We start from the raw sequence: 12,390 nt of genomic DNA, 5'->3' as shown, positions 1-12,390 counted from the left end.
TGAGGTTGGTTGTAGGACTGGCTAGGCCCACGTTTCATAAAACTACCACGGTTGGTTATCCGTCCGGGCTTTCCGAATGCCAGACGCAGCCCCTTCGAGCCTCTTTGCTGTTGCTGCCTAACACAATTAGACATGTGGGAGTTTTCTTCTTGTTTATTGCCCTTAATCCTCTTTTTTAAAGACCATTTATTTGTTACTCGATATCATGTATTCCTTCCCCAACAAAACAGATGCTTGCATCGAATCATTTCCGACCGCCTTTGCCGTTTCTTGGGGCCAGGTCAAACTTATCCAAGGGTTTTGGCTGATAGATCATAATGACTATGGGGTAAGTCTGTTCACTTAGAATGTCAACGTTCGTAAACTATTAGGATTTTAGAAAGAAATACATAGCTGGATTAAATGTGATGTTACAGATACGATACAGTCTGCTTTTAGAGGTAATTTAAGGACTCCGTTCAATCAGTGCCTTTACCAAGCACTATTTATCCAGTGAGGATACAAAGATAAAACAGTTTCAACCCCAGGTTCCGTACTATCCAAAGAAGGAAAGAAATAATAAGCGATTGCTAGTAGCGCAAATACGGAGCATTGTTCTGTCGGAGATACACTAGGTGTGTTGCTGTAGGAGGCAGAGTTCGGCATTGATGCGTGACGGTGGTGGTGGAAAGTTTTTTATAATAGCTTAAATGAGGCCTCAAAAGAATGAAGCTTTTACTTAAAACACACCATGTGTTCAAGTAGACCTTTACAGGTTGCATTTAAACTGCTTTTTGTGGCTGTAGCGTTGCCTGTCTTTGTAAAGGTCGGCTACCTTGTCTAAATGCAGCGCGTCACGTTTGTATTTAGCGACTCTCATGTCCTCTTTGCAGAGCGGCTTGGACCTTCTGTTTCACCCAAGTACTGCAAAACCTGTGTCGTGGCAGCATTCAAAGATTATTCAAGCCTTCATGAGCCAGGGTGAGCACAGACAAGCCCTCAGGTACATTCAGACCATGAAGCCGACGGTGTCCAGTGGCGATGACGTCATCCTTCACCTCACTGTTCTGCTTTCTAACAGGTGAGTCCGCATTTTGAAACCACAGTCAGACTCTGGATTATACGTCAGTAAATCAGCGGTATATAATCTCGCTTTGGTCGCATCACGTCATATTCATTCTTAGGGTTCTTCATCTCTTGGCATTAGGAAGAAATGTGCAAAAACCTTTCGTCATAGGAAAGGATGAATAAGGAGTAATGGGAAACAAAGCTGAGGTTTAAAGTTCCATCTGTTGCCAGGGCGCCTGGGCGGCTCACTCAGGTCGTGATCTCACGGTGCTCCGTGTCGAGCTCGCCACTGTCAGTGTGGAGCCTGCTGGGGATTCTCTCTCTCCCTCGCTCTCTGCCCCTCCCCCACTCACACACATGTGCTCTCTCACACTTGAAAAAATACTTGATTAAAAAAATTATATCTGGGGGCGCCTGGGTGGCGCAGTCGGTTAAGCGTCCGACTTCAGCCAGGTCACGATCTCGCGGTCCGTGAGTTCGAGCCCCGCGTCGGGCTCTGGGCTGATGGCTGAGAGCCTGGAGCCTGTTTCCGATTCTGTGTCTCCCTCTCTCTCTACCCCTCCCCTGTTCATGCTCTGTCTCTCTCTGTCCCAAAAATAAATAAATGTTGAAAAAAAAAATTATATCTGTTGCTAACTGGCTGTATTGGCAGTCGGCCACATGGACGGTTGGGGTTTGAGTAGCTGAAGAGGGGCCAAAAATAGGAAGATGAAGTCATCCTGAGTTGTAAAATCAGGTTGGGTAATCTTACATACTTGAACCAGATTTGAGCACGTGATATCTTTGCATTGCCTCTTGCCTTTGCCTTATTTTAACATTCTCTAATCAGTGTGGTATTTGCCGTTTATATTACAGCAATATATGTATGTATTGCTGCAGTTATTTGATCTGTCACATTTGTAACAACAACAAGTTAAATGGCATGATTGGAAATACAACGATCTCATTATTGGGTTTCCTTGTTGACCAAATTAGTTGGGGAAGTTGCTGGGAGCTAATGTTTCTTACTTGGTTGTAACTGTTTTACACAACTCTTTTTTTTATTTTCCAGTTCTAGCTATTGGCCGCTTTTATATTTTTAGAAAATGGTCACTTTACTCACCACAAATTGTCCTTAATGAACCAAACACCACTTCAGTGCCAGCACTCTGGAAGTTAATGTTTTCTTTGTTCTCTTGGGTTAAACAATGCATCTCTGAGAGGGTTGAATCTCTGCATCTCAGATAGAAGACAAGTTCTGTAGTGTAATCGTGGGTTGGTTAGACAGGTAGAAACTGCCAGTGTCCTCAAAAGTAATGAATTAGGAAGTACTTGTTGAAATGAAGTAATTTGGGTTAGCCAGAAGCATTTGGCTGGCTGAATAAATGTGCAGTGAACATTAGAACAAAAAGAAAGGGTTGCCTGGGGGCTCAGTCGGTTAAGCGTCGTCAGGCTTTGGCTCAGGTCGTGATCCCACGATTTTGTGGGTTCGAACCCCACAGTGGGTTCCGTGCTGACAGCTCAGAGCCTGGAGCCTGCTTCGGAATCTGTGTCTCACTCTCTCTCTCTGCCCCTTCCCTGCTTGTACTCTCTCTCTCAAAAGTAAACTTTAAAAAATTTTTTTTAAAAAAGAAAAAAATTTTAAAAAGCTAACGGTGATAAATGTTTATTCAATAAATGGGTTCATTATATGCTGACAAGTGCTTTTCAAAAGGTGGGGGGAGGGCTTAAGTAGGGGTGGGAAGAAACAGATATGTGTTTGCTTGTGTGTGTCCAGAACTTCTTAGGAAGGATACATGAGAAATTGTTAGTGATGATTGGGCACCAAGAAGCAGCTTAGGAGGCTGGGAGTCCACTGTGTATCCTTTTGAACCTTGTCAAAGCATGTAAGTATCTTACTGTTGAAAAACAAAAAGCCGCATATTCTCATGACCCTCCCTCCACATGGCTTCGAGCTGCAGGGATACAGGCTCCCCACGTGCCCTCACTCTCCTCCGCAATTTTACTGAAGAGTTTGGCCTTCACCGTGACAGGCTGTTTCAGGAGCTTTCCCTTCCCCCGGAACCTTGTAGCAGTCCTGTGACTGTAGCAGTGAAGGGGGTCGCTCCAGGCTTCTGTTGGGCAGTGTGGACCCATTGAACACCCCCCACCCCCTTTAAAAATACAAGGGGCCTACTATACGTCTTTCTGCAACATACTTTTATCACCTAGGTCATTTGGAACTTATTTCAGAGTAGTACAAAAAGAGCTTCCTTATTTTTGTTGTATAGTAATTCGGTGTGATGGACCAGTATTTATTTAATTTCCTCCCCTTAGTGAACATTTACGTGTTTTGCCATTTTAAACATTGCTACGAGTAACTGCACGTTTTGCACAAGCACAGATGCAGCTCATAAGGTGTAAAATCCTGCAAGTGGGATTGCTTGGTGAAAGGACATTTGCAGTTATAATTTTAGGAGATGTGGCACATTGCCCTCCATGAGGGTTAGGCCGCTTTACCCCGCGTCACCTTACCCTGTGTCCTTTAGTTGGATGAAGTTTTAAGAAAGTTATTTGCTTGATAGTCATATTCCTGTGTCCTTGCCATGTTTTTATTCTGCCCGCCTTCCCCCACTCCAGTCCTGAAAGCTGCCAGCCCCTCCAAAAATTCCAAGTGCTAGATTAATTACTGTCAGATTTCGTGCGGATCTTTCAAGACGTTTTGTTATCTTAGTAAGTATGAAATAAGTCTGTAAGTGTTTATAGGCTTTGTTCATTGGTTAGTTTTTTTAAATAATTAATGTTCATACTGTTGTAAGCTTGCTTTTTTTTTTTTTTTTAACAGTATATCATGGGAAACACTGCTTATCCAATGGTCTTACTGCCCGTGGAAGGACAGCCTCATGGCCCCCACATGATGTCCAAAACTGCCTAGTTGAACCCGTGTTCTCTAATCAGATCTTGCTTTATCGATCAGTCACAATATTTTTTTACTGAGTGAAGCAAGCCCATCACCGGCCCATAAACACTGTTCCATGGTCCCACTGCCCTCATGCTGGGTGTCTGTTCCACGGGAGCCGGCTTTTTTCTGCCACACCACACTACTCTTCTTCTGTCCAGACCACATTAGCTTATGTCTTCTGACTCCTGTGTACTTACTTAGCTTTTCTATTTTACACGTAAGTACAGAACAGCATCACGTGAAGCCTTCTCATTGATATTAGCAAACTTCATTATGTAATGATAAGTTTTTTTTTTTATTAACTTGTTTTATTTTTTATTTTTTAAAATTTACATCCAAATTAGTTAGCATATTGTGCAGCAGTGATTTCAGGAGTAGATTCCTTAGTGCCCCTTACCCATTTAGCCCATCCCCCCTCCCACTACCCCTCCCGTAACCCAGTTTGTTCTCCATATTTGAGTCTCTTCTGTTTTGTCCCCCTTCCTGTTTTTATATATTTTTTTGTTTCCCTTCCCTTACGTTCATCTGTTTCGTCTCTTAAAGTCCTCATATGAGTGAAGTCTTACGATTTTTGTTTTTCTCTGACTACTTTCACTTAGCATAATACCCTCCAGTTCCATCCACGTAGTTGCAAATGGCAAGATTTCACTCATTTTGATTGCCGAGTAAAACTCCATTGTATATATATCCCACCTCTTCTTTATCCTCATCCATCGATGGACATTTGGGCTCTTTCCATCCTTTGGCTGTTGTCGGTAGTGCTGCTCTATAAACATGGGGGTGCATGTGTCCCTTTGAAACAGCACACCTGTATCCCATGGAGAAATGCCTAGTAGTGCAATTGCTGGGTCGCAGGGTAGTTCTATTTTTAGTTTTTTGAGGAACCTCCATACTGTTTTCCAGAGTGGCTGCACCAGCTTGCATTCCCTTTTTTTTTTTTTTTTTTTTTTTTTTTATGAGAGACCAGGAGAGCGAGCAGGGGAGAGGCAGAGGGGGGGAGAGAATCCCAAGCAGGCTCTCTGCTGTCAGTGCAGTGCCCATTGCAGGGCTCAAGCTCACGAACAGGGAGATCATGACCGGAGCTGAAACCAAGAATCTGACTCTTTACCGACTCGGCCACCCAGGTGCCCACGATGATGAGTATTTCATAAAAGCTTAAAGTACTTGTAAATTACATACACAGAGCGTGATGAGGTTCTGTGGGTGGAGCGCTTATTTTGAATACCTCAAACAGCTTTTCTAACACGAAATCGTGCTGAACGCTGGTTTCAGGTACGTGGTGGAGGCCTGGACTTTCCTGCGGCAGCACTCCGCCGGCCTCAACGTGGAGGAGCTCCTCAGGCACGCGTACGAGGTCTGCCAGGACGCGGGCCTGATGGAGGATTTGCTGCAGCTGCCTTTCACCGACACAGAGCAGGTGATGACCCCCAGCAGCAGCTCGGCAGAAGTTCCGGATATGCTGGTGGCTCACGACTGTGTTTGGTTCTTCCTAGGAATGCTTGGTGAGATTTTTGCAGTCCAGCACCAGTGTCCGAAATCAGGAGTTCCTTCTAGTTCACTACCTGCAGCGTGCCAATTACGCCTCTGCCCTGAGGCTGAACCAAACTCTGAAGGCCAATCTCACGGTATGGTTCAACTTGTTTCATTATGGGGGACAAGAGAAGAAGGAAAACTGGTGACTTTGTTGTATAAGAGTTTGTACTTTGGGGGCGCCTGCGTGGCTCAGCCAGTGAAGCGTCCGACTTGGGCTCAGGTCACGGTCTTGCGGTTCGTGAGTTCGAGCCCCGCGTGGGACTCTGTGCTGACAGCCTGGAGCCTGCTTCGGATTCTGTGTCTCCCACTCTGTCTGCTCCTCCCCCGCTCACACTCTGTCCCTCTCTGTCTCTCAAAAATGAATAAATGTTAAAAAACAACAGAGTTTATACTTTGGTAACCACTGGGGTTTTTATATAACCTTGAGCTTGGAGAATTCCTCTTGTTACTTCTGTAGCAGATTGGGAGCGGGGAATTAGTACTTACCTGATTCTCTCATAAGTACGTCATTTCTCTTTGGCTAGCTACCCACACTTCTTGCGAGACTAACCACCCCACTCGGAGAATAGGAGGCAGGGGTGGAGGGGCAGTAGGAGTTAACACCGTGCAAAGAGCATGGGCCTTAGGGGTCCGATTGATTCTTCTTTGTGCTCTGTGCTTGAAACACATTCTCTGAGCCTTGGTTCCTTACCTGTAAAATGTCAAGGTCTCTTCGTGGGGATGCGCAGAGGTGTGTCTGAAGGGACATGGTGCCTGACCCACGTAGACCCTTGGTGAATGATAACCATTGTTTTACTAGTTGTGAAGGATCGAGGCCAGTGGACAAGGACTGCTAATGCAGTTAGGTGTATGTCAGAGGTCCTGGGTTGGGAAGAATGGATATGAAGGGAGGAGGAAGATACTCTTAGGGATGCAGAATTTATTTTAAATGCTAAATACGTAAGCGTAACGCTTAATGTTTTTCAATATTAAATTTTTACCAATTACGGCATATTCAATAGAATGATCGGGATCCTCTTTTGCGGGAGAGATCAGAGGTTCGGAATGCTATAATAGACCAATATGGGAAAGTCCTTCCTAAAATCCAGCGAAAATTAGCCTTTGAGCAAGCCAAGCCTTACCATCTGTCCACATCACCAGTTCTTCAAGAAGGTAAGATTTCATTGGAAACTATCAGAAAGTATCGGGTGAGAAAGGATATCAACTGATTACCTTCTGAACCATTGTTAGCTTCTGTTTAGCTCACTTTTGCTTTGATTCGTTACAGTAGTTTTTTTTTTTTGTTTGTTTGTTTGTTTTTTACTGGCCACTCGAGCTGCCCCCCCTGCTCCCCGTCCCCCAACATAAAAGTTTTCTTGGAAGTTTGTATAGTTTATTTAGCAGTGTAGTACAGAGTAAAAGAACTTGTTTTATTTCATTTGGACACTCCTGTCCCAACTTTTAGAGAACATGTTGGATAATATTTTTACTGCCTCCTAAAAGCCCAAGTTGTTGAATCTCGCTGCATATATGTTGTTAAACTAAGTATAACCCTGAACTACTCTTCTCTCATGACCCCTGTTTTCCAGTCACTCTTTCATTATTAGTCTAGTAAAATCCTGGCATCAGAGATGAAATTGACCTTGCGTTCTTTGTTTCACAGTTTCTAGACCCAAACCATTATCGACTGTCACAAAGCAGACCGGAACAGGGACTGTGTTAACAAGATCTACCTTCATCAGTAGCGTGTTGTCTAAAATTGGAGAGGTTTGGGCAAACAGCGACCCTAAAGACGGCACATCAGCCTGCAGCAGGTACTCTCTCCTCACACCCCGTGACAGCCTGGCTTCTTGTTAATCCTCCCTGGATGTCAGAAGCTGTCATCAGCAGTCCAGCCTTAGCGTTTATTAGTGTGTTTAAAAAGGAGAAACTTGTATGTTGACTATTTTTATTGTAAGAAGAATTCTTTTTGTCTTTAAATTTAAAGGCATTTATATTTATTATTATTTGTAACTGAACGGAAACGTACAGAGTAAAAAGCAAAAGCCCTCCTTTCCTATCTAATCCCTTCTTGGGTTTTTTTTCAGTTTGTTTATTTTGAGACAGAGAATGCATGCAAGCATGGGAAGAGAGAGAATGTGTGCAAGCGTGGGAGGGGCAGAGAGAGAGGGAGAGAGAGAATCCCAGGCAGGCTCCGCGCTGTCAGCACAGAGCCCGACGCGGAGCTCTGTCCCATGAACCGTGAGGTCATGACCTGAGCCAAAATCAAGAGTTGAATGCTCAACCGACTGAGCCACCCAGGAGCCCCTAATCCTACCTTCTTAAAGCATATTTTAATGTAATACTCTTCATAATACATAATCCAAAGTTAAATTTTTATTTTCTTTGTAGTCCTAAAACAGAAGGACCATCTCCTTCTCTCCCACATGCAAAAATGCCTGAGGCATTTGTTGGAACACCAATTTTAAAAACGTCACAAAAAGTTTCTAGGTAAGACTTAACTGAATCATTTTTAAGTCACAATGTTAGACAATAATTGCACTGTAATTTTTAATTAACTTTAAAACTTTACATGATTTTAAATTCTTGAATGAGTTTTCGTGCATGCTTCTAATTTTTTCTAACTTGGTAAGTTGTGTAGTAATTTTAGGAAACTTTACACCAGCTGCTAGCCTACTTAGAAATTGTGCTGAATGACATCATACTGCTTAAAGAAGCAAACTTTGTTTTACTACAATCATGAGCTAAGTAAACTGTTAACTTGCTTTCTTTAATATAAGTTCCTGGTTGACTGATCTGTGACTCAAAGTCGTTTTTATAATTTGTGACTAATTCGGTTGGCTCATCAAAACTTTCTCCTGTATAGCAGAGCCCACTAAAATGCCTTATGTGGCTTCAGATGCAATAATATTTGTACATCTTCACCTGTGGTATTAGGAAAGTAAATAGTTAAGTTGAAGTTTTGCATCCAAGATGAAATTGCGATTGTATTTCATTGAAAATGTTGGATTGTTGGAAAAAGTATTCATATCCTCAAGAGTGGAGAACAAACAGGTGTCTCTTAATGTTTGGTTCTTTGTCTTTAATACACCATGCTCATGATTGTTGTAAATTTCTGATCGTTTACATTTTATCAAGAAGAGAATTACATTATTTTAGGAGAATAAAATGATCTGAATTTAAGGTACTCAGAAGAAGTTAGTAATTTACAAACGGGGCCTAAGCTATTTATAATAAAGTGGGCATATTTTCAAAGCTTGACCAGGGTTTTCTGTTTTGGGGGGTTAGAGTTGATTAGGTGGAGGTGGTGTTCTTTTAATTACCGGGAAGGTTATCTCAAATAAAAGTCATTATTATTGTCATTCTGTTTTCCTATCAGTAGTTCCACTTTTTCCCCCACAAGTCAACTTTTTCTCAGCCCCTTTGTACTTTAATAGATCTGGGGTTCAAGAAGGGAGCAGTAATAAAGGTTTTCAGACTCATGACTAATGGCCTAACGACCTAAAGAAAAAGAAGTATTGAGACTCCTTCAAAGCTATGATTAACTCAGAAGGAAGAAAGTCAATTGAGGTGTGAACACTTATTTTTATAGAAACCATTCCATTCCCTAATTCTGTGTTTTAAACTGGTTTGCATTAGTGGGTAGTGAGTAAATTTAACGGATTGTGACTAGCATTTCTTTCAACGAAACAGAAGAGGTCATATCAGTGGGCACTGCATATGGCGAGGCTAAGTGTTAGTCTGTGTAATTTATGTCTTGTGTGTGCATGACCTGAAGTGCATTACTTATTTGTATCATGGTAAAAAATTGTGGAAATCCTAAGAACTACATTTTTAAAGAAAATATCATAATCAAAAAATGCTTTTTCTTGATAACTGTTTTAGTAGAATTTCAATATATTTGGTCTCACACTTATTAGTATAAGAATTTTGTGTTTACTCAGTAGGTAATTTTGTTGCACAGGCTGTGTTTTTGAGAATCATTCATAAACAGGCACCTCGAACATAAATATTGACACAGTGCAAAGGCACGTAGCAAAAGATCTATGGGGGATAGTTCAGCATAAAAGTGAGCAAACAGTTTACAAATAAAGATTTTGACTACAAATGAGGCAGAGAAGGAAGAGAAGAATTAGGAGAGGCAAGAAAATGTCTAGTGGCCTGACTGGGTATTTTTGATTTGTGCTTATTGGTAAGCATTATTTATTAAGCTAATACTTCCGAATGCAACGAATGTTTCCCACTGGGTAGCAGGTTGGGTCTTAAAGCCCCATCTGTGAACTTTGTTCATCTACCATCACAGTCATGAAAGTCTCACTTGAGTGTAGAGGACAGAAGGGTAAGGACGGGGGTGGGTAATTCCTGGGCACCAGACAGGCACTACCTTTCCGGTTCTTCTCAGCTGAACCAGAGTCGTTTGGGGGAATCAAAAACGTTTTCTTTTTATTGCTACAGAATATAACCATCAAATAGACTGTTGACGAGGAAATTGGGGAAGGAGTGGCTTATGCAGATAAATGGTCTATCAGAATTTGTAACCTGAATTTTCACTTTTGAATTTAAAGTCTTTATCTGTAAATTAAGTTTTTAAGCTGTTGGGACTATGCGTGCTTAATACAAATTCTTGGTGAGATTAGCGTTATCATTTGTATAAACTGTGTCCAGGACATCACAGAAAATGAGCAGAATCTTGAGATTCCGTTTTGTCACTGCCCTCATTAATTTGAAAAAATAAGGTTTTTGTGTGTGTTGGTGATCATTCTTACGTTGCAATAAAAACCAAAAAGGTCAAGCAAACCAGTGTTCATTATGTAGGTCATATGTAGAGAAAAGGAATTTTTACGTGTTCATAAAAATGAATTCTAGCAGATGGATCTGTCTACAAGTTAGTTATACGGATCTTTCTGTGTACTGTGTGTGTGCTGTGATTACAGACCGCCGGATTCGGTCGTTCATCCCGTGCCCCAGCCGTCTCAGCATTTGGGATTTATTCAGCAAACCCCCCCAAGGTCTCCTTTATACCGAGCGTCCAGTTCATTGCCAGTAAGGTCACAACAGAAAGGATCGAGTCAGAGCTCTCCCAGGGCTTCGGAATTCCGCGTACTTGAAACTCCCTTTGTAGTGAAGGTGAGTGTTAGGTACCTCGCATTTGCGGGGAAGCTGGGAAGCTTTCACCTTCCAAGTAGAAGGGAGAAGGAAGCTGTTTATAACTGGTATCTCTGGGTAATTGACAGCTTTAAATCTTTTGGGGGGAGTTACCTTTCCAAACTGTTTATTGTATTTTTACATCTTAAACAGACTTTTACTAAATGTACCTTGTGCGCTTAATTGAGGTTAACAATTACGTTGTTGTTCCGAGAGTAACGCAAGTCTCTGTGGTTATTACAAGTTGAAACCTGTAAGTTAAAACCTCTGGAAAAAGGTTTCACGTTGTTGGGTTTGCTCCCCCCCACCCCCGCCCCCTCCACTCCTTCTCTGCTACTGTTTGCTCTTTTTCCTTATATCAGATGCTTTTAGTTCTTAGGTTTGTTTTTATTTATTTACATTCTCTCCTTTGGTGAAACTGTAAATTGTTACTCCTTGCTAGCAGCATATCTGCCTTGAATTCCTTTTCCCCCTCATCTCTGTTAAGTCATGAGTTGGGAAACCACAACAGTAGACCTGCGGTGGCAGGGAACGGGCACCTGCTTCCGTCCCGCTGTCACAGTGGTCAGCTGTGTGCTGGCACCTAGCCCATCATCCTGCCGAGTCCCACAGGCTCCCTGCCGTTGTTTTTGTCAGTTGTTTCTGGATATTCCACACTGAGAGTAAAGCCAGGGGATTCTTAAGTTTCAAAGTGAATAAAATAGTTCAATAAATGCCAGTCCAAAAATAGTTATTAAAAGCACTTGAAAAGAAGGTGGATAAGCTAATTAAGTTCCTGACATTTAATCTGTAGGATACTGTGATTCTTGTTTTCTTTCTTCCTTCCTTTCTTTCTTTCTCTCTTTTCCTTTTCTTTTTTCTTTTCTTTCAATGTTTATTCTGGGAGAGAGAGAGCGTGCACACACGAAGTGGGTGAGTGGGGTGGGTGGGGGTGGCAGAAGGAGGGAAGAGAGAGAATCTTAAGCAGGCTCCACGTGGAGCCCCCCTCGGGACAAACCTGAGACCATGATCTGAGCCAAAATCAAGATTCCAACGCTCAACTGAGCCACTCAGGTGGCGCCCCCCCCCCTTTTTTCCCTTAAACTTGTTTTTGTTACTTTGTTTTTATCCATAAAAAAAAATCACATTTTGGGGCACCCGGGTGGCTCAGTTGGTTAAGTGTCTGACTTCGGCTCAGGTCACGATCTCATGGCTCATTAGCTCAAGCCCTGCGTTGGGCTCTGTGCTGACAGCTCAGAGCCTGGAGCCTGCTTCAGATTCTGTCTCTTTCTCTCTGTCCCTCCTCCACTTATGCTCTCTCTCTCTCTCTTGCTCTCTCTCTCGCTCTCTCAAATATAAACATTAAAAAAATTTTTGTTAAAAATCACATTCCATAGTCTATCATGTAGTTATTTTGTGCCTTGTACCAAAAATAATCTAGGAAAAAAAATCTATGTAAGAATTGAAATCTGATGGAATTTAGTAATCTAATGGGATACAACAGTTTGCTAGTCCTTTAGAGGAGAAGTTAAGTGAAGGAATTATTTCTGCTAAACAGTTTCTGTGCTAATTATTTTTATTGATTATAGTAAATCCTCAGAGGATTCTCAGAAGTAATCAGTTACTGTTGGATTCATGTGATGAAATTATATTTTTCGTGAAACAGTCTTAAAGTCAGGCTCATCTGTATTAACTTGCTGTAATTAAACCTAGTTCATTTCATTGCATGCTATCATTTCTCTTCGCCTAGCTAATGCTTTGTAAGCAACCATTAAATAATTTATCTC

The 12,390-nt window shown here is 42.0% G+C and overlaps 1 protein-coding gene across 6 annotated transcripts in view; it reads left to right on the top strand.

Moving 5' to 3' along the window:
- Window positions 1–12,390, top strand: part of AHCTF1 (AT-hook containing transcription factor 1) — a 75,884-nt gene that overhangs the window by 43,740 nt on the left and 19,754 nt on the right. For all 6 annotated transcript variants that reach the window (XR_005783650.1, XM_040451882.1, XM_040451883.1 and 3 more), the window contains 8 exons: window positions 182–328; window positions 873–1,060; window positions 5,240–5,384; window positions 5,461–5,592; window positions 6,502–6,652; window positions 7,143–7,293; window positions 7,871–7,969; window positions 10,414–10,606. Coding sequence is in view for 5 of the 6 variants with exons in the window: in XM_040451882.1 (XP_040307816.1) it covers window positions 182–328; window positions 873–1,060; window positions 5,240–5,384; window positions 5,461–5,592; window positions 6,502–6,652; window positions 7,143–7,293; window positions 7,871–7,969; window positions 10,414–10,606 (1,206 nt within the window). In the remaining variant the exon portion in view is untranslated. The remainder of the gene's footprint in view (window positions 1–181; window positions 329–872; window positions 1,061–5,239; window positions 5,385–5,460; window positions 5,593–6,501; window positions 6,653–7,142; window positions 7,294–7,870; window positions 7,970–10,413; window positions 10,607–12,390) is intronic.

Source organism: Herpailurus yagouaroundi, unplaced genomic scaffold, assembly GCF_014898765.1.
Source record: "Herpailurus yagouaroundi ecotype Mexico unplaced genomic scaffold, PumYag 205, whole genome shotgun sequence".
NCBI classification, from domain to species: Eukaryota; Metazoa; Chordata; class Mammalia; order Carnivora; family Felidae; genus Herpailurus; species Herpailurus yagouaroundi.
This window is presented reverse-complemented; position numbering and strand designations above follow the sequence as displayed.